The 20,021-nt window shown below is 41.8% G+C and overlaps 1 protein-coding gene, 1 long non-coding RNA gene and 1 gene segment (V, D, J or C); 2 read left to right on the forward strand and 1 right to left on the reverse strand.

The window, feature by feature from the left end:
- Positions 1 to 20,021, forward strand: part of LOC105008122 — a 493,667-nt gene that overhangs the window by 292,103 nt on the left and 181,543 nt on the right. The window contains exon 3 of one of the 9 annotated variants that reach the window (XM_034295305.1): positions 9,095 to 9,099. The exons of the other annotated variants lie outside the window; for them this stretch is intronic. Within the exon in view, the coding sequence (XP_034151196.1) occupies positions 9,095 to 9,099 (5 nt within the window). The remainder of the gene's footprint in view (positions 1 to 9,094; positions 9,100 to 20,021) is intronic. 9 annotated transcript variants of the gene reach the window in all.
- Positions 1 to 20,021, reverse strand: part of LOC114840416 — a 415,324-nt gene that overhangs the window by 232,487 nt on the left and 162,816 nt on the right. The gene's annotated exons all lie outside the window — the stretch shown is intronic.
- LOC105008604 lies at positions 9,922 to 10,796 on the forward strand. The segment is given in 2 exon segments: positions 9,922 to 10,039; positions 10,130 to 10,796. Coding segments are annotated over 2 exon segments (384 nt in total).

A 20,021-nucleotide genomic window follows, 5' to 3' on the forward strand; every position in this document is an offset into this window, starting at 1 on the left:
TGGAGGGGTTTGAGTACCCGAGTGACCCTAGGAGCTATGTTGTCTGGGGCTATGTGCCCCTGGTAGGTTCTCCGAAGGCAAACAGGTCTTAGGTGATGGGTCAGACTAAGAGCGGTTCAAAACCCCTTTAATGATGAATACAATTTTGAGTACCGTGACGTCGCCCGGTATGGCGCAGCCGGGGCCCCACCCTGGAGCCAGGCCCGGGGTTGGGGCTCGTATGCGAGCGCCTGGTGGCCGGGCCTTCCCCCATGGGGCCCGGCCGGGCTCAGCCCGAATGGGCGATGTGGGGCCGCCCTCCCGTGGGCTCACCACCCACAGGAGGGACCATAAGGGGCCGGTGCGAAGAGGATCGGGCGGCAGTCGAAGGCAGGGGCCTAGACAACCCGATCTCTGGACACGGAAACTGGCTCTAGGGACGTGGAATGTCACCTCGCTGGCGGGGAAGGAGCCTGAGTTCGCTGGCGGGGAAGGAGCCAAACAAACTGGGGTCAAGAGTGCTTAAGGACAATATCTACTTCTTCCTCCGTCATCCTTCTGCCAATCCACACAACCAGAATGGCACATACACATCTGGACACACTATGAATGACCACAGGACTTCACTTCAGCACCTAAATGGACATGCGGTGAACGGATTATACAAGGACAATGATAACACCACTCAGCCACAACAACCCTTGCTCATGGACACAATCTCAGCTGAGCCCTGCCCACCAAGGTTTGCCAACTTACTAGATGTCACAGACATATCACAGCCTCAGATTACACCTGAGAAAAAGACCCTCTCACCACATACTTTATCTCTTTCTCCAGCATCTCCTCATCTATGCTTCCCAGAGAAAATGGAGAAACTGGTGTGTGCTGGAACCATATTATCCCACTCTTTTGCAAGCCCCCAGATACCGGTCAAAAAACGGCTGGCTCCTCAACCACCAAAGCCGGCGGACCCAGCTCCCCCTCCTCCTGTGAGATCTCTTCGTTCACAACGCCAGGGCCCACACCCTCTTCCTTCTGTTCGAGGTGTACCAAAAACAACTGATACCAGCTCTCAGTGATGTGTGTCGGGTCCCCGCTGTGACAACAGAAACTTTATCAAATGTTTACAGAACAAGCGGGAACCCAATGTGCCTGTATCTTTCTCTATTGCTGTTCTATTACATGATAGAAAGTCTAAGGCCTTCAAAAGCCGCACAGCAAACCCATCTAATCTAGTGCCTATTGCACGTCAAACTAAAATTACTGTGGGGACAAAAAGTAAGACTGTTAAGTTAGCACTTTTAAACATCCGCTCACTTAAAAATAAATCACTTCTAGTCAACGAATTAATAACTAGATACAACCTGGATTTTATGTTTCTAAATGAAACTTGGCTAGAAGACAACTGCAGTGCAACAATTCTCAATGAAGCATCCCCTCCTAATTTTAATTTTATGAGTGTCTGCAGATCAATGAGGAGTGGTGGGGGAGTAGCTGCTCTTTTTAAAGATGTCTATCAATGTAAGCAAATATCATTTGGGAACTACCAGTCTTTTGAATATCTGGGTATTGTGTTAAAAGGTGCTCCTCGCATTTTACTTATCACTATTTACCGACCTCCTAAATACTCTCCAGCCTTTACTGAGGACTTTACAGAACTGTTATCATTAGTTTCCTCAGAGTTTGACTGTTTTGCTATTGCTGGAGATTTTAACATTCACATAGATAATGCAGGAAACAATATGGCAAAATAAATCAAAACAGTTTTAATAACTTTTGATCTGACTCAGCATGTACATGGACCCACACACTATCGTGGACACACTCTAGATTTACTTATCAGCAAGGGTATAAATATTTCATCAATTATTATTAAGGATGTAGCACTGTCTGATCATTTCTGTATTTTCTTTGATATATTGATCTCTCCTGCCATTGAAGTTAGATCTGTGTCTGTCAAGAAGAGATGCTTAAATGAGAACACTAGTATACTATTTATGAAGGCCATATCTTTAACACCAAGCATATCTGCTGACTCTGTTGATTTTCTCGATGATTCTTTTAACTCAAAGGTTGTAATTGATGATATTGCTCCTGTGAAAGTCAGGAAGAATCGTAGACAAAAAGCACCTTGGAGAAACTCGACAGCAGTGCAAAATATGAAAAGACAATGCAGAAAAGCAGAGCGCATGTGGCGAAAGACAAAACTTGTAGTCCATTACAACATCTACAAAGACACCATCCATGCTTTCAACATGGAATTAGGCAAAGCTAGACAGATTTTTTTCTCAAATATTATAAACAGAAATCTAAATAATACTCGCATTCTTTTCGCTACTGTCGATAGACTAACATATCCCCCAAGCCAGATTCCCAGGGAAATGCTCTCAGACAGCAAGTGCAGTGAGTTTGCATTCTTTTTCTCTGAGAAAATCAATAATATCAGAAAGGTGATCAGCACATCCTCGAGTAGTGCTGGGGTCAGACAGATCCAACCACAACCTGAGAAAGTGGTTACTATGTCTGATTTTGAAGAAATTGATTGCAAAGTTTTGGAAGAAACTGTTCAACACCTTAAAACATCAACATGTGCCCTTGACGCACTTCCCACATCTTTTTTCAAAAGTGTGTTAAACTGTTTAGAAGTAGATCTCATAAAAGTGGTAAATGCCTCACTTCTCTCTGGAAGTTTCCCAAACTCCCTGAAAACTGGTGTTGTCAAACCCCTCCTGAAAAAGAGCAATCTGGATAAGACCATATTAAACAACTATAGACCGATCTCAAATCTTCCTTTCATAGGCAAGATCATTGAACAAATTCTTAAGCTCAAACGGATACTTTGACAATTTTCAATCTGGTTTCCGACCGCATCACAGCACAGAGACAGCGCTCATTAAGATAATAAACGATATTCGCTTAAATACTGACTCAGGCAAATTATCAGTGCTGATACTACTTGATCTCAGTGCTGCATTTGACACTGTCGATCACAACATACTTCTAGACAGGCTGGAAAACTGGGTGGGGCTCTCTGGGATAGTCCTAAAATGGTTCAGGTCATACTTAGAAGCAAGAGGGTATTATGTGAGTATAGGAGACCATAGGTCTGAGTGGACGTCCATGACATGCGGAGTTCCTCAAGGCTCAATTCTTGCGCCACTCCTATTCAACCTGTACATGCTCCCAATGAGCCAAATAATGAGAAAGAACCAAATCTCTTATCACAGCTATGCAGATGACACACAGATCTACTTAGCCCTATCGCCAAATGATTACAGCCCAATTGACTCCCTGCTCCAATGCATTGATGAAATAAATAGTTGGATGTGCCAAAACTTTCTTCAGTTAAACAAAGATAAAACGGAAATTATTGCGTTTGGAAATAAAGATGAAGTTCTCAAGGTGAACGCGTACCTTCACTCTAAAGGTCAAACAACTAAAAATCAAGTCAGGAATCTCGGTGTGTCTCTAGAGTCAGACCTTAACTTCAGTAGTCATGTCAAAGCAATAACTAAATCAGCATACTATCATCTGAAAAATATTGCTAGAATTAGATGCTTTGTTTCTAGTCAAGACTTAGAAAAACTAGTGCATGCTTTCATCACCAGCAGGGTGGATTATTGTAATGGACTCCTCACTGGCCTTCCCACAAAGACCATAAGACAGTTGCAGCTCGTACAGAACGCCGCGGCCAGGATTCTCAGCAGAACCAGAAAATATGATCATATCACACCAGTCCTCAGGTCTTTACACTGGCTGCCAGTTACATATAGGATCGATTTTAAAGTATTACTACTGGTATATAAATCGTTCAAAGGCCTAGGACCTCAATACATTGCAGATATGCTCAATGAATATAAACCCAAACGAACACTCAGATCATTAGGATCACATCAGCTAGAAATACCAAGGGTTCACTCTAAGCAAGGAGAGTCTGCTTTTAGCTATTATGCCAGTCGCAGCTGGAACCAGCTTCCAGAAGAGATCAGATGTGCTCCTACAGTAGTCACATTCAAATCCAGACTCAAAACACATCTATTTTACTTTGCATTTAATGAATGAGCACTGTGCCACTGTCCGTCCAACTGTTTTCACTGTCCTTTATTTTATTATATTTTTTATTCTAAACTGTATTTGACTTTATATTCTTAACGGTTTTCATTTTTCTTATTTCTTCACTGTTCTGTATTTGATTTTATATTCTTAATGGTTTTTATTCTTTCTTATTTCAAATGGATATTTATGTAAAGCACTTTGAATGACCATTGTGTATGAAATGTGCTATATAAATAAAATTGCCTTGCCTTGCCTTGAGTTAGTGCATGAGGTTGAGAGGTTCCGATTAGAGGTAGTCGGGATCACCTCTACGCACGGCTTGGGCTCTGGAACCACACTCCTTGAGAGAGGATGGACTCTTCACCACTCTGGAGTTGCCCATGGTGAGAGGCGGCGGGCAGGTGTGGGTTTGCTCATAGCTCCCCAGCTCTGCCGCCATGTGTTGGAGTTTACCCCGGTGAACAAGGGGGTCGTTTCCCTGCGCCTACGGGTCGGGGATAGGTCTCTCACTGTTGTTTGTGCCTACGGGCCGAACAGCAATGCAGAGTACCCGACCTTCTTGGAGTCTCTGGGAGGGGTGCTGGAAAGTGCTCCGACTGGGGACTCTATTGTTCTACTGGGGGACTTCAACGCCCACGTGGGCAACGACAGTGACACCTGGAGGGGTGTGATTGGGAGGAACAGCCCCCCTGATCTGAACCCGAGTGGTGTTCAGTTATTGGACTTCTGTGCTAGTCACAGTTTGTCCATAACGAACACCATGTTCAAGCATAAGGGTGTCCATCAGTGCACGTGGCACCAGGACACCCTAGGCCGCAGGTCGATGATCGACTTTGTTGTCGTCTCATCTGACCTGCGGCCGTATGTCTTGGACACTCGGGTGAAGAGAGGGGCGGAGCTGTCAACTGATCACCACCTGGTGGTGAGTTGGATCCGATGGCGGGGGAGGAAGCTGGACAGACTCGGCAGGCCCAAGCGTACTGTAAGGGTCTGCTGGGAACTGGCCGAGTCTCCTGTCAGAGAGATCTTTAACTCCCACCTCCGGCAGAGCTTCGACTGGATCCCGATGGAGGCTGGAGATATTGAGTCCGAGTGGACCATGTTCTCCACCGCCATTGTCGAAGCGGCCGCTCGGAGCTGTGGCCGTAAGGTCTCCGGTGCCTGTCGAGGCGGCAATCCCCAAACCCGGTGGTGGACACCAGAAGTAACGGATGCCGTCAAGCTGAAGAAGGAGTCCTATCAGGCCTGGTTGGCTTGTGGGACTCCTGACGCAGCTGACGGGTACCGACAGGCCAAGCGGGCTGCAGCCCGGGTGGTTGTGGAGGCAAAAACTCGGGCCTGGGAGGAGTTCGGTGAGGCCATGGAGAAGGACTATCGGCTGGCCTCGAAGAGATTCTGGCAAACCATCTGGCGCCTCAGGAGAGGGAAACAGTAGAGGTGGGCAGCTGTTGACCTCCACTGAGGATGTCGTCGGGCGGTGGAAGGAGTACTTCGAGGATCTCCTCAATCCCGCTGTCACGTCTTCCTTTGAGGAAGCAGAGGATGAGGGCTCTGAGGTGGACTCGTCCATCACCCGGGCTGAAGTCACTGAGGTGGTCAAGAAACTCTGTGGCAAGGCACCGGGGGTGGATGAGATCCTCCCTGAGTACCTCAAGTCTCTGGATGTTGTGGGGCTGTCTTGGTTGACACGCCTGTGCAACATCGCGTGGCGGTGGGGACAGTGCCTCTGGGATGGCAGACCGGTGTGGTGGTCCCTCTTTTTAAGAAGGGGGACCGGAGGGTGTGTTCCAACTATAGGGGGATCACACTTCTCAGCCTCCCCGGGAAAGTCTATGCCAGGGTTCTGGAGAGGAGAATACGGCCGATAGTAGAACCTCGGATTCAGGAGGAACAGTGGGGTTTTCGTCCGGGCCGTGGAACACTGGACCAGCTCTATACCCTCTATGGGGTGTTGGAGGGTTCATGGGAGATTGCCCAACCAATCCACATGTGTTTTGTGGATTTGGAGAAGGCATTCGACTGTGTCCCCTGCGGCATCTTGTGGAGGGTGCTTGGGGAATATGGGGTCCTGGGTCCTTTACTAAGGGCTGTCATGTCCCTGTACAACCGAAGCAGGAGCTTGGTCCGCATTGCCGGCAGTAAGTCAGACTTGTTCCCAGTGCATGTTGGACTCCGGCAGGGCTGCCCTTTGTCACCGGTTCTGTTCGTAATTTTTATGGACAGAATTTCTAGGCGCAGCCAGGGGCCGGAGGGTGTCAGGTTTGGGGACCACACGATTTCGTCTCTGCTCTTTGCAGATGATGTTGTCGTGTTGGCCCCTTCTAACCAGGACCTTCAGCATGCACTGGGACGGTTTGCAGCCGAGTGTGAAGCGGTGGGGATGAAAATCAGTACCTCCAAATCCGAGGCCATGGTCCTCAGTCGGAAAAGGGTGGCTTGCCCACTTCAGGTTGGTGGAGAGTGCCTGCCTCAAGTGGAGGAGTTTAAGTATCTAGGGGTCTTGTTCACGAGTGAGGGAAGGATGTCCCCCCGGAAGAGCTAGAGGAAATGTCTGGGGAGAGGGAAGTCTGGGCATCTCTGCTTAGACTGCTGCCCCCGCGACCCGGCCCCGGATAAGCGGAAGAAGATGGATGGATGGATGGATGGATGGATGGAGGAGCAGCTAGTCTGTTTCTATGAAAGAAGGTTAATCAGTTTTCTACACAGGCTTGTATAATTTTCTTTACTTTAGTGTTAAAGGTCATCAAATGAATATACACCAGTCACATTTCCCAAACCTATTGAAATACCTATGCAAATCTAAAGGTAGTAACTTCATAGGTGTCCTTACTTACAGAATGCACCAGTATTAAACCTAAAAACAAAATATATACTGTACAAATCCGTAAATGGCTAGACACAAGTGTAAAAACTTAAAGACTCAAGCATTCATGCTTTCTGGGTGTGTAAAAGAATACAACAGCTATGGTACATACTGCAAAGTTGGCTATCTGATATATTATATTAGATATAATATGTTTATGTATTAGAATTTGTACATTTGTCTATTTCAGAACATGACATATAGGGGTGATATGAGATACCAAGTGGGATGGGTGATTATTTTCTCAGCAATAATGGTCAAGAAAGGTTCGCTTATATATTGAAAATCAAAGGATGTACCATCACTGAGAGAGTGGAAAAACCCCACATTGTAGTTTTTTTAATATCTTGCAATGGCAAGACACAAAATTAAACAAGTCGATGTAGTATGGGAAAAAGTTAGAAAAGAAAAGTGTTAGAAACTGAATGAACTAGTAAGGTATGGGCATTGAGTTTGGTGGGTTCTTTTCTTTTGAATTATTAGTGTATGTTGAATTTGTAATTTTTTTAGGGTAGTGTCTATGTGGACGTTTGTAGGGTAGTGTCTATGTGGATCTTTGAAGGGTAGTGTCTATATGGATGTTTATAGGGTAGTGTCTATGTGGATGTTTGTAGGGTAGTGTCTAGGTGGATGTTTGTAGGGTAGTGTCTATGTGGATGTTTGTAGGGTAGTGTCTAGGTGGATGTTTGTAGGGTAGTGTCTAGGTGGATGTTGGTAGGGTAGTGTCTAGGTGGATGTTTGTAGGGTGGTGTCTAGGTGGATGTTTGTAGGGTGATGTATATGTGGATGTTTGTAGGGCAGTGTCTATGTGGATGTTTGTAGGGTAGTGTCTATGTGGATGTTTGTAGGGTAGTGTCTAGGTGGATGTTTGTAGGGTAGTGTCTATGTGGATGTTTGTAGGGTAGTGTCTATGTGGATGTTTGTAGGGTAGTGTCTAGGTGGATGTTTGTAGGGTAGTGTCTAGGTGGATGTTTGTAGGGTAGTGTCTCGGTGGATGTTTGTAGGGTAGTGTCAAGGTGGATGTTTGTAGGGTGGTGTCTAGGTGGATGTTTGTAGGGTAGTGTCTATGTGGATGTTTGTAGGGTGGTGTCTAGGTGGATGTTTGTAGGGTAATGTCTATGTGGACTCATGTATTCACTAAATGTCTGTTGGGATCTGGATGTTTGGACGGGTTAAATGCAGGCGGTATTTGTTCTATTATATACGTCTCTAAGGTTTACCATTATTTGGAGCATGGTATTTGTTCACTTGTGTTGAGTTGTTGTTCAGATGTTTTAGAGGTGCAATATTCATTCATTTAAATGTATTACCTCCACCTTAATTTAACCAGCTAGGATGATCAAGAACCAATTAGTTACAATGACAGCCTGTCAATAGTTATAACAATTGCAAGATAACACACCTTTGTTTTTTCTTTTTGCTCGGATTGATTGATAGATATATAATGCAAGGCTTTGTGTGTAATATAAGGTAATTTGCCTGTTATATCCTATACATTAGTAGGTTGTTTTCTTAAGTGGTGTTAGAAAGTGTTAGCAGGTTTAGGAAAGATGGGTTAGGTTTTGTCAAGCGGGCATAACATGTCTGTTTGTCATCACTTATTTTGCTCTCTAAAGCTTAAATTGCTTTAGAGAGCCGTAGTTAGATTTTTGATTCCAGTGTTGAATTTTTCTAAGCTTTATGAATGATTAACAGTAACTCTTATTTTGGTTTTGGCTGCTATGTGTCCTTTTTCCTTTCTAAATAATCCCACACAGCTCAAATGTCATTGAGTTCAGGACCCCGAGGTCTGTGAGCAATACATCTGCAGATGGCCATTTATTTATTAAGTCTTTTTTACATGGTTGAAGCATGTACCTAGGAGCCAGAATTTACTGGATGTCCCTCAAGGAAGTGACCAGTAAGTACTGTTTATCAAATACAGATTTTCTTTAACTATGTTTTCTGTCAAGAACTTGCCCAATTCTTTTCAAATTACTTTGAGAAAATTATTTTAGCCATTACACAGGATATCAATGATAATAATCACATACAACTAACTACCAAATTAGAAAAAAAAGGGAGGAAAAAAGGGGAGAAAAAAAGGGAGAAAAGAACAGGAGCAGATATTTCCTTTCATTCTCTATTCAGGCCTTCTGAGAGCAGTCTGTGCAAAGACTCCCTGCACCAGAGGTGTCAAACTGATTCCACGGAGAGGCCTAGTGTAGGCTGTTTTTTGTTTTTCCTTTAAATTGGTTCCCAGTTCACACCTAAACAACGAGGTGAGGGTAGAACCTAACTAATTAGTGACCTCATTAATCAGTCAAGTACAAGATGAGAGTTAAAACCTACAGACGCTCGGCTCTCCCTGGGTTTGACACCTGTGCCCTACACTGTATCTCCTTGTAATTAGACAACTATGTCTGTAGAGGGCGCTGTGGGCACAGGTTCATTTGTAGTGCAGCAGTTCCAGGCCATGTGCCCCACCTCTCTGGTCTCATAACAGCTTCAATAGTCTGGATCTAACCTACACCTACAGCACCACCGATGGACATGTTGTTACCTTCTCAGGTGACAGGAGTCTCTATGCTTGTTTACTTCTATTCCCTTCTATCCTGTCTGTGTTGATTTCAGCAGGTTCATTGGGGTCTCGTGGCTCTACACTAGGAGGATTACTTTCTCCACCATCCCTGGAGTAGTGGGGTCATTTGTTTTGCACTGTTAAAGATCCACATCTGGATCCTCTGACGTAGTGTGGTGACACCGGGCCGGGGTGCATGATGTCCATATGGACCCCCCCTGGGAAGAAACATATGGAGGATAGATACACATGATGGATGTGAAACTGGTCCTGTGGTACATTTACGGGACTGTGGCTGTCATAATGGAACCGAAACACACAATTTAAAGTAAAAGAAACCCACATTATTTTAGAACGGCACTTGCAACTTCAGAACCTTTTAACACCATTGAGATGCAAATGTCTTCTGTGTACCAAGAGCCAAGGTCTCCTCCCCTTCCAGTTGTCTGTTATAATAACTGAACCACCACCAACAAGATCAGTCACAACAACATCTCCCAGTCTCTTCTTCTACATCCAGAACTTATGAACCTAAACAATGAGAGTTCTAGAATGTGTGTTCCTCCTAGCTGTCATCTCTGGTGAGTTATCTGGAGTTATTTGTACACAGTGTTGGAGAGAGGAGAGGAGCTGTGATACTCACAGGAATTTATAAACTTTGTGTTTTACAGCTGTTCAGGGACAGTCACTCACCTCCTCTGAATCAGTGGTGAAGAGACCTGGAGAGCCAGTAACACTGTCCTGTACTGTGTCTGGATTCTCCATGGGAAGCAACTACATGCACTGGATCCGTCAGAAACCAGGAAAGGGACTAGAGTGGATTGGACGGATTGATACTGGCACTGGCACTATATTTGCCCAGTCATTGCAAGGCCAGTTCAGTATCACTAAAGACAACTCCAAAAACCAGCTGAACTTAGAAGTGAAAAGCCTGAAAGCTGAAGACTCTGCTGTTTATTATTGTGCCAGAGACACAGTGACACAGAAGACTGCAGCACATTACAAAAACTGATCAACCCTGATCTCAGTGAGGCAACGATGCAACTGTGTTCTTTTATCCACAAAACACACAATGGCACACTGATATCAATGTTATCCACACACAATCACACAGACATTAAAAAGCTAACTATTTAAATTCACACAGAAATCAGACTGATCATTTTATAGTTTAGGTAATCTTAAACAAATGTAGAGGACATCACTGAATTAATGTTACCAGTCAACCGAAAAACAGTTAAACACCCAATAATGTTTTTATTAAAAATACGGAGAACGAAATATAGAGAACTTGTAATGGTTTCCAATTTCCACACTTAGTAAATAAAACATTACATGATGCCTGACAAATGTTTGACTGATTCTGAATTAAAATCACATTTATATGCTCAGAACATTTACACATAATTAGAATTTGACTTGGTTTTATTGGTGCTGCTATAGGTATACAACATAAAACAACAGAACACAAAACAGGTATGGACAACACAAATACTCTATTTAAGTACACACATTATATTTATTTACAAATTATATTTAAGTAAAATACTCTAAGATGTGATTTTTAGAGCGTTTCATGTACTATCTGTTGTGTTCGCTGCTGTGTTGTGTACTCTGCAAATATGAATAATAACTAATTCCCAACTGACAAAATCCATCTTACAAATTGTAAAGGGTATTTGGAATGAAGTACCTGAAAAACATGCTCCGATGCATACTTTGTTCTCCAGACCTCGAATCTGCAGAATTTCCAACAAACCTAGTGAACCTGCCAGTAATGTAATGTTACTTTAGGATTTGCTCTTAAATATCAGTAGTACTCATTTACCAGTAAAACATCAGATGTTTGTGGCATGATGTGATTAATGTGTTGTAAAAGGGTTTAATTTAGGCTATGATGGGACCAGAGATTTGCTAATCAGCTCACAAGGTTTGCATCATGTTGTCCTGGCCCATGAAAATGTAGGCCTGTTTAAAAATAAACTCCCATTCTCCCAATTCAATGTTTGCCAGCTATTGTTTATTCTTGATTAAGTCCAGTAATTACAGGATGTGCTTGGCCACTCCACTCCCCACTCTATGCTAGTAAAATACATGCAGAGGAGAAACTCTGTGTTTTTCATTTCTTGGCTGTGTTTTGTAGGTAAGGGACGTTCATAATAAAGGTCTAAATTAACTCCCTTTTATTGTTTATTTAGGTCTTAATTAGTAACTATTCTCACTTGGTGTTTTCAGGTCTGTAGAGTATGTCATGTGTAGCTAAGCAACATGGGGGGTGGGGGTCCGGTGACACTATGGCCATACCCACATTGCCAGGCATCAACCAAAGGGACACCCACCAACCGCAACCCCCCTGAATGAGGGCCGAGTATTGCCAGCAGAGTACAGCCCAATTGCACAAGTAGTTTTTAGCAGACACTTGAAAGTTGGCAATGAGTTTGCATTTCTAACCGTAATTGGCATTCCACAGTAGTGGAGCTCTATGAGAAAAGGCCCTGCCTCCGGCTGTTTGTTTAGAAATTCTAGATACAATTAAAAGGCCTGCATCTTGCGATCGTAGGTTACGTGTAGGTATGTATGGCTGGATCATTTCAGTAAGGAAAGTAGGAGCAAGTCCATGTATTGATTTATAGGTTAACAGTAAAACCTTTAAATCATCCCTAACCCTAGTAGGCAGCCAGTGTAAGGACAGGAGTAATGTGTTAAATTTTTTTGTTCTAGTTAGGATTCTAGCAGCTGTGTGCAGCACTAATTGAAGTTTATGTATTGATTTTTCAGGGTAACCAGAGAGAAAAGCATTGCAGTAATCTAGTCTAGAAGTGACGAAAGCATGGATTCGTTGTTCTACAACAGTTTTTGATAGAAAGTTTCTAATTTTTGCAATGCTTTGAAGATGAAAATAAGCAACTCATGAGACATATTTGATATGTTCTTCAAAGGAGAGGTCAGGGTCAAGGGTGACGCCAAGGTTTCTTACAGTTTTTTGGGATACGACCATGCAGCCGTCAAGGTTCACAGTGAGATCTGCTAACAACGCTCTTTGTTTCTTGTGTCCTAAAACAAGCATTTCTGTTTTTCTTGAGTTTAAAAGCAAGAAGTTCTCTGTCATTCACTTCCTAAATAAACGCTTGCTTCCAAAATAGCTAATTTTGGGGCTTGTCCATGCTTCATTGAAATATATAACTGTGTGTCATCAGCATAACAGTGGAATTATACATTGTGATTTTGGATTACATCGCCCAGAGGCAGCATATATAGTGAGAACAATAATGGACCCAGAACCGAGCCTTGAGGAACACCAAAGCCTACCTTTGACTTGTCAGACACTCACAAAAAGATTTAAACCAGGCTAGAACATGTCCATGTAGCCCAAAATGGGTTTCCAGTCTCTCTAAGAGAAGGGAGTGACCAATAGTGTCAAAAGCAGCACTAAGATCAAGAAGCAACAGGACGGATGCGGAACCTTTGTCTGAAGCTATTAGAATGTCGTATGTTACCTTCACGAGTGCAGTCTCAGTACTATGATGGGATCTGAAACCGGACTGGAGCATTTCATAAATGTTATTTGTCTTCAGGATGGCATTCAGTTGTAGGGATACTCATTTTTCAAAGTGTTTTGAGAGGAACGGGAGGTTCGATATATTTTTTAGAAGAGGCTTTATTTCCGCTATTTTTAGTGAGTTTGGTACACAAGCAATTTATTATGTTCAACATTTGCTGACATAGCAGAGGAAATAGATCCTTAAGTAATTTTGTTGGAATCGGGTCTAGCTGACAGTTCGTGGGTTTAGAACTCATTACAAATATTAACTAAGTTAGTGATAGATTTCCTGAACAGAAATATATACGTTAGAATTGATGTTGTTAACATATCAAACTTCGAAAGACGGTACGTCATTACTTCTACCACTGTATTTTCACAAGGAAAATAAAACACGTTAAATGCATCAGGCGTGTACCATGACTTCAATAGAGAGATGTATGCTATGTTACAGGACAAACCTGATATCCAGCATTATAAGCAATATAAAACAAACAAGAAAACAGGCAACCCTAGTTCAGCCGGCCCGCAATAGAAAGTGTTGCCATCCAGAGATTCAAACCTGGGTCACCTAGGTGAAAGGCTGTTTCATTAACCACTACAACAAATCTTTACATTTGCTGGGTGTCAGGACAGCCTTGTGTCTCTATCCTGAACAAATCCTCTTTTTCCACTGGCCGTTTTTATAGTTAATAGTTAATAGGCCATTTGTGAATGACATGGATACAATTAAACTGATTAAGGTTTCTTACTAATTGCACCTCCACCACAACTGTCTATGTCTACATATGGCGTTTGCCACTGGCCATTTTTTACAGCGTATTAGCCAGTAATAAGCTTTACCGGTATTTACTAACTTACTGGAATAGTCCTAAGAATTGAGCAATTGCTAGCGAGTCTGCCAAAGCTATTTCGGAAAATCCACCAGAAACAGTTGCAATATAACTTTAAATAGTTTTATCGCACACTTACTATAATGTAGATACTGAAGGTTTTAGCCAGCAAAGTTTTCATCTATACGCCTGCGAGGAGATATGAACTCGGGACCTATAATTTACAGGTCTGCTTCTCCAACCACAACGCTATTTAACAAGGGTTAGTCAGTCAGTCAGTAAGAAACATTCGCTCTTCTTGGATGCCTCCACTGCCACAGAGACAGTCCTCACATCCTTCAATATATAAGAACATTCAACACCTGCAATAAGACATATCATTAGATCAAACTGTCTCAAATACTTAAAACACTAAGTTATATCTTTACTTATATTTCCTATTTAGCAAAAGTATTGTGAATGTGTTTTTTATTCAATTGTTACACTTCACTTAATTAAACATATGTTTAAACACTATTGTTACAGTGCAATTGACATTTTATACCGGGGCTGCCCAAATCTATATCCATTTATCACAACCAGGGTTGGAAAGTGAACCTACAGGGCAGTAGCTCTAAGGAGGTAGCAATGGTATATACTGTTCATTGATATATAAAAGATGTGCATGATATCAGTAAGAACATGTTCCTATATTAGGTTGTAAGGAAAATATCTGCCATTACTACTGCTACAGTACATTTCAGACCCCTTCATATTAAAGCCTTATTCTAAAATGGATCAAATAGATGTTTGTCCTGGTCATGATACCCCATAATGACAAACCAAAAACAGGTTTATAGAAATGTATGGACATAAAAAGACACATCACATTTACAAAAGTATTCTGACCTTTTGCTATGACACTCAATTAACAATTGATCCCAGGTACATCCTGTTTACATGAATCTTCCTTGAGATTGAACTACAACTTGTATGAATTGATTGGACATAGTTTGGAAATACACTGACCTGTCTATATAAGGTCCCAATTAGATGCATAATCCTGTGTTCTTCCAATAACCAGGCTAAAAATACCGTCTACATATTGCACAGTCTAGGTGTGCACAGTTAGTAGAGATGTTGTAGTGACTATTTTGTCTTGAGTTTGTCCTTTGTCACCTTGTTGTTGACTGGGGGAATCTTTGACGCTTGTTTGTTTCAATAAAGATAAAAGATATTCAAGAGAGTGAAGTTGAAAAATATATGGTCCTTTATTACAACAGATCCTTTATCTGGTAAATAAATTATAAGGCAGACTGAATAGTTTTTAACTAAAGAACACAAAGAAAAGGACCAGCGGTTTATGCAGCAGTTTGTAACAAGGTCAAAAATCTGTGTGCTCCCAGTCAGCCACGCCTCCACTCCCGTCACCTTCCTATTTAATGCCTTTTGACCTGTAGAGGGCAAAACTTAAGAATAGGGCAAACATTATAATAAATTATTAATCAAAAGAGATGGTTAAAGAATGGCTCCTACAGATGTATTTAAGAGACTCAGACCTTTAATTCAAGCAAAAGGTGATTCCATCTAGTATTAACTCAGGGTGTTCACTTTTCCAAATCAGGTATTTTACTGTTTTCATTTTAAATAATTTTCACTGTTTTAGATTTTTCCCCCCATTTGGATATTGTGGGTTACTGTGGGTAAACAAAGCTGGAATTTTATGTGTTTTCATTTCAAGCTGGAATGCAACAAAATGTCAACATTTTGAAAGGGGCTGATGACTTTCTACATCCACTGTATCTCACTTTCTATCTTCAGTCTATGTTAAAGCACTTTGAATTAGAGATGTCATCTCTCTGTGATCTTCCCACCCTGTAAGGAGGAGTCAATGCAAAATGAACCTCTTCCATCACTACTTATCTCACAGCAGACAGAAGCGGAGTGTCTGAAGACCTGAATAGACTGAAGAACTGTCACCTTCATTCAACATGATGTTTGTTATTGAATTACTGCTACTGATAATATGCCTGACAGGTGACAATGCTTACATATGTTGAATGGAATCTAAATGAATGTGGAGAAGCTGTAGAAATTTACACATTTACTTTCTATTTTCACAGGAATTAATGGTCAGACGCTGACTGAGTCCGAACCGGTTGTTAAAAGGCCTGGAGATTCCCACACACTATCTTTTACATATGCTGGAATCTCAAATGATAATGCTGACATTGGATGGATAAAACAGGCAACATTTCTGCTCCAGGTGCTCCAAGTGTTACAAACATCTACTACTCCCAGTCTTTTCAGGGTCGGTTCAACATCTCCAGGGACAACAGCAAGCAGCAGGTGTATCTCCAGAAGAACAGTCTAAAGACAGAAGACACTGCATAAAAACTGATCAGGCAGATCTCTTACTGTGAGAGTCAGTAAGATAATTGTGTTCATGTCAGTGAGGATCACCGCTGTCAGAATCAAGTCCATGATTACATATACAGACATGTCAAAAAGTAATACTTCTTAAAATATCCACTAGTGTGAATAATACAAAGCATAAGCTACCTGTCACATTATATAAAACACACTGTAAGAATATCCCAGAAAGGATAAAACTTTGATAATTCAGTAAGTAAGCATTGCCAGGGAATCACCACACACCTAAGCAGTAAGAAGAGGCCTTTGGTTTGTTTTTCTATAGAAGTTTATTGAATCATTCAGTTTGGAATCTCACATCTGTCTCCTGCCTCTTAAACCATGAAAAGAGCGTGGGGAGCTCTGCCTACACTAAAATCCAGGCACTTTGAAGCACCCAGTGTATGAACTTAAGTGTCGTTATTGTGGGCAGCTGCCTCTTAACTGCCAATCTTGATTAAAAGGCATGATGAAATAAGCCAAACACAATAGTGAGAGTTCAGTGTTGAAGCAGTGTCACCTTCGAGCCAATCACAATGGTCAACTTTCCACAGGAAGAAAGGAAAACTGATGCCAGTAGGAGGACCGGAACACTGGACACACACCAGACACCCAGGAGTCAACCGCCCTGTCCACTCCCAGTGGTGTTGTTTCATCATGTAGGTGGGTGGCCTTCTGCTTCAGCTCATCCAGGTCATATTCATGCTAGCAGCATCATCTGTTCCATTGGTCTAGTAGTGAGTTAGCAGGCAACGGCAACATTCAGGGTTGTGGAGTGGTGTTAGTTAGTGATGTTATGATTGATACAGAGGCTTGTATTGTTTTAAGAGAAGCACATGATCCATGACATACAAGGCCTTGCTCACTGTGGAACCACATGATAACAATAATTTTTTGATTATATTGTTCATTGAAAATAATGAGAAAACCTATTTGTAAAAATATTAGGGATGGACTAAAGAATTATGTTTCAGCACTACGACGGGTTGGACGTGAACTATGTTTTGGGTTCTGTAAATTATTCTTACCAGCAGGTGTCATTAGTGTGCACTGCATTACATGAGGCCACGAGTAATGTGCAATACAATTAGCTGGAAAGCCTCAGCACATTACAAAGCCTCACCTTGCCATCACTAGTGTTATTGTGCAGAGTGTTGGGGAAGTTTCTGAAGCCTGATGCATTCTTACTGATTGAGTACCATTGTTTAGATAGGTAGAGGAATGTGGGGGATCTGGTATTTGCATAGGGGGCATCTATTGTCTGTCCAGAATTGAAGAAGTTACTTATGGCAGAAAGGAGAGCTGTCCTTTGTGTGAAGCTTAGGTAAACACAACAGTAAACATTATGTCAGGAAGGATAAGGTGGGGGAGGATAGCATTTGACTTGTGTGATAGAACAAAGGGAATGTGTTTTATTGACATGAGACAGGGCATCTTACCACACCCCTTTTCCTCCCTTATATACTGTTGAAATGACATATCGAGTCAGAGACTCCTCGGATGATTATGTCTGTAAGCGTTTGACGCGTCTCTCTCATTTGCAAATGATTTAATAAATGAACTGTTAATTTGTGCCAAGAGTATTTCGTCTCTGTACTTCCTTCTAAAAGGGTTCTGATCGATAAAATTACTATCACAAGAGCTAGTAGAGTTCCCTTCGGTCTGAAAGTGAGCGTGTCTCTGTGGACAGATGCAGCTGTCTCTACTTGTATAGGGAGCCGCAGAGTTGCTCTATGTTTAATCTACAGGCAGCCTAACATGCTTGAGCAACTACCTACAAGAGGTGGATTAACAGTAGTGATCACATGTTCCCCCCCAGTCACTATAACCTTGTTTGTATATCTGGATATCCCTCATTACCATATTTCTTACTGTTGACTTGTTATTAAGTTGTCCTTTTTATGGAGACTGGTATATCGGTCTGTTTTAGTAGTAATGCCATTTAGTAGTAAAACACATTTTTGTATTGTAATTTTGTTCTGTTTGACTTATTTAAACACTCAAAACTAATCATTTGAAGGTGACAAATATTTGTATGAAAAAATGTAATTCCACACATTTTTGATTTATTATTCAGTAAATGTAATGATTCACTAAATTTACTTACTTTTCTATGTAACATCTATGTCCTTCCCACTCTTTGAGGAGGAGTCAATGCAAAACTGGACACTTCCATCACTACTTATCTGACTGCAGACGTAAGAAGACTGACTGACAAACGTTCATTTACTCGGGCTAGACAGTGACCATAGTTAAACATGTTTAACCAAGGTGACATAATACTGCTACTGATTATAGGATTGTCAGGTAAACACTTCAAGAATATTTTATTTAACCGATGGTTGTGCGTACTGAAAACTTGGAAGTTTTAAAATCTTCTCTTTATCAACAGGTGTTCAGAGTCAGACACTAACCCAGTCTGGACCAGTGGTTATTAAGCCTGGGGAATCACACCAACTGACCTGTACAGCCTCTAATTTAGATATAAATAGCAGGTGGATGGCTTGGATCAGACAGGCTCCTGGGAAAGGTCTGGAGTGGATTGCAACTATTCAGAGCAGTGATGGTGGTAGCACTTACTACTCTCAGTCTGTTCAGGGTCGGTTCACCATTTCCAGAAAAAATAGCATCAAGCAGCTGTATCTCCAGATGAACAGTCTAAAGACAGAAGACTCTGCAGTTTATTATTGTGCCGGAGACACAGTGACACAGGAAGCTGACATGCAATTCAAAAACTGATCGAGCACACCGCTCACTGGCAGAGTGGAATGTTATGCAGCAAACAGAGTTCCTATACCATTAATGCCAAGTGTGTTGTTAAAGAATACAATTAATCACATAACTCTATCCAGCTTGATTGTCCTGCTCTGGCCAGGAGCTTTTAGTTAGTGAATAATAAATCATATGGCAGGTTCTTTTCAGTACATCCTGAAAAGGTATGTCACAAGGCTGTCACAGGCATGTTTTTCTCAATAAAATACAATCAATAGGGAAAGATTCATGTCGTTGTCACGGAACGGTGAGCAGCAGCGCCACCATTCCGTGCACTCTCACTTCCCATCACATCATGAACGCGTCCCGGACTTGGTTTGTCACATGTCTTTAATCATGCACCCCAGGTCCCTATCACACCATTTGTAAGTGTTTAAATGTTTCCCCTCTGCTCCCCGCATTTGTGGATCATTGTTGTTGGATGTAAATGTCTTTATACCTGTAGCATACATTCGTTTTGCTGCTAAAGTCAGCCCTTTCGTTGTTTTTGAGCTCGGTGTTTGTTTAAATTAAAAATGGTCAACACCGACTACCTTCTGCCTGCGGCTGGTTCCTAACTCCCGCAACCGATGACAGTCATAGTGACTATTTCCTAGTTAACATAAGCTATTACTTATGAGGGTCCCATGTATCTTTCAGGATTCTGTTCTGTAATCGTTCTCATCAGAGTTAGGGTTCCATGACAAATTCATCAATTACTTAATGCTGATCCATTAAAAATTCTCTCCCAATTATAATTCCTGGTTTATGAACACGTTAATACTGAAAACGCAGGTTAAACAATATTCCTATCCAAAGTATTTTGATAGTGTCGAAGTGCAATTTTGGGATAGCTTAAACATTTGGTTTGGTTTCTCTAGTTGGAGCAGTTCAAGAGGTATGGTTTTAGTGGGAATTAACACAAAGTATGCTTATTAGTATAGTTCAATATTTAGGATTTTCGATTTGGTAAGCCCTGGTAAATGCTTATGCAAATGACATCATAGCTATCTTCCACTGACAGACATAAACTTCTAATTCATGTTT

This window comes from Esox lucius, chromosome 11 (genome assembly GCF_011004845.1).
Source record: "Esox lucius isolate fEsoLuc1 chromosome 11, fEsoLuc1.pri, whole genome shotgun sequence".
NCBI classification, from domain to species: Eukaryota; Metazoa; Chordata; class Actinopteri; order Esociformes; family Esocidae; genus Esox; species Esox lucius.